This window comes from Penaeus vannamei, chromosome 31 (assembly GCF_042767895.1).
Source record: "Penaeus vannamei isolate JL-2024 chromosome 31, ASM4276789v1, whole genome shotgun sequence".
Classification (NCBI taxonomy): domain Eukaryota; kingdom Metazoa; phylum Arthropoda; class Malacostraca; order Decapoda; family Penaeidae; genus Penaeus; species Penaeus vannamei.
Window position 1 is genome coordinate 27,166,894 of NC_091579.1, and position 1,539 is coordinate 27,168,432.

General features: G+C 41.5%; 1 protein-coding gene across 1 annotated transcript in view; it reads left to right on the forward strand.

Annotated features, from left to right (window-relative positions):
* Positions 1-1,539, forward strand: part of LOC113827875 (alpha-1-inhibitor 3) — a 15,531-nt gene continuing 13,992 nt past the window's right edge. Inside the window, exons 1-2 of the mRNA XM_027380816.2 lie at positions 1-169; positions 892-1,067. Of these exons, the coding sequence (XP_027236617.2) occupies positions 120-169; positions 892-1,067 (226 nt within the window). The 5' untranslated portion in view covers positions 1-119. The remainder of the gene's footprint in view (positions 170-891; positions 1,068-1,539) is intronic.

Genomic DNA, 1,539 nt, shown 5'->3' on the forward strand with positions numbered 1-1,539 from the left:
AAGGGGAAGAGAGAGAATGAAATAAAACCCGAGGACAGAGGGACAAGGCTCAGTCCTGCGGTCGCTGTGGAGGCGTCTGCACGTGGCCCTCTCTTCTGCCGGACGTCCTGACCCTGGCGATGCTGGTCGCCCTCGTCCTCGTGGCGCTCAGCCTTGGGCCCTGCGGCGGGTGAGTGCGGCCCTTCAAGCGTGTGTTCATGCCTGCATAAATGCACACACACGTGTATGAGTTTGTATATATATATGTGTGTGTGTGTGTGCGCACACACACACACACACACACACACACACACACACACACACACACACACACATATATATATATATATATATATATATATATATATATATATATATATATATATATATATATATATATATATATATATATATATATATATATATATATATATATATATATATATATATATATGCATACACACACATATGTGTATATACATATATGTATGCATATATATTTATACATACACACACATGCACACACACACATACATACACATATACATACACACATATATATGTGTGTGCGTGTATATGTTTGTGTGGATATATATTTTTATATATGTGTGTATTTATATCTATATATGTATGTATATATATGTACGTATATGTATATCTATATATGTATATATATATATGTGTGTATATATGTACATCGTACATGCATGTATATATCTGCAAATATCCACATGTGAATATGTATTTGCATGTACGTACGTAGCTCCACAGACACAGAAATACACACACAATCGACCATCGCCGAAGCTATCCATCTCCTTCCCTTCCCCCTGGGTTCATTTCATCAGTTATCCCTCGCTCCCTTTCCCTCAGGGTTTATTTCATGAGTCATCCCTCCCTCCTTTCCCTCAGGGTGTACTTCATCACCACACCCGGTTACTGGCGTCAGGACGACACCAACCAGGTGTGCGTGCACGTGTCCGAGTCGTCCTCCCCTGAGGGTTCCCTGCTCGTCCAGCTGATCCCCAAGGAGTGGTCCAAGAACGTGTCGGAACCGATCGCCGACTTCACCTTCTCTGTCCCCGCAGGTGAGGTCCTCTCTTCGTTCAGTAAGGCAGGTGGATTGTCAGGATGTTGCAGGTAAGTGGATGTTTTCGTTGCGACGTGAAAATCGGGCTTTCGTGTGTCGCCCTTTATTTATTCATGCAACTGGATGCCTTTTTGTGTTACGATTTTGCAGGGTTTGAGTTCTAGCTTGAAATCTAAATGCTTCATGGTTGAACTTAATCTGAAAACGATGTTGCACACTTGAGCTAGAAATAAAAATGCTGTTATTAAGTAAACGAAGCTTATACCTTAGTACGAAATGGAGAGCAGAAACGAACATATGACAGGCCCTACTTTTAACGTCTTGATCTAACTAACGTCTTTTTATGTGCGGTCACTGTGCTACTGTTCCCCAACGGCAACCCACAAGAATAAACGCATGGGTAGAATTGAGGGATCGTGTGTTGAACGTGTTATCATTCTCTACATATCATTGAATTATGCAAGCTTGAT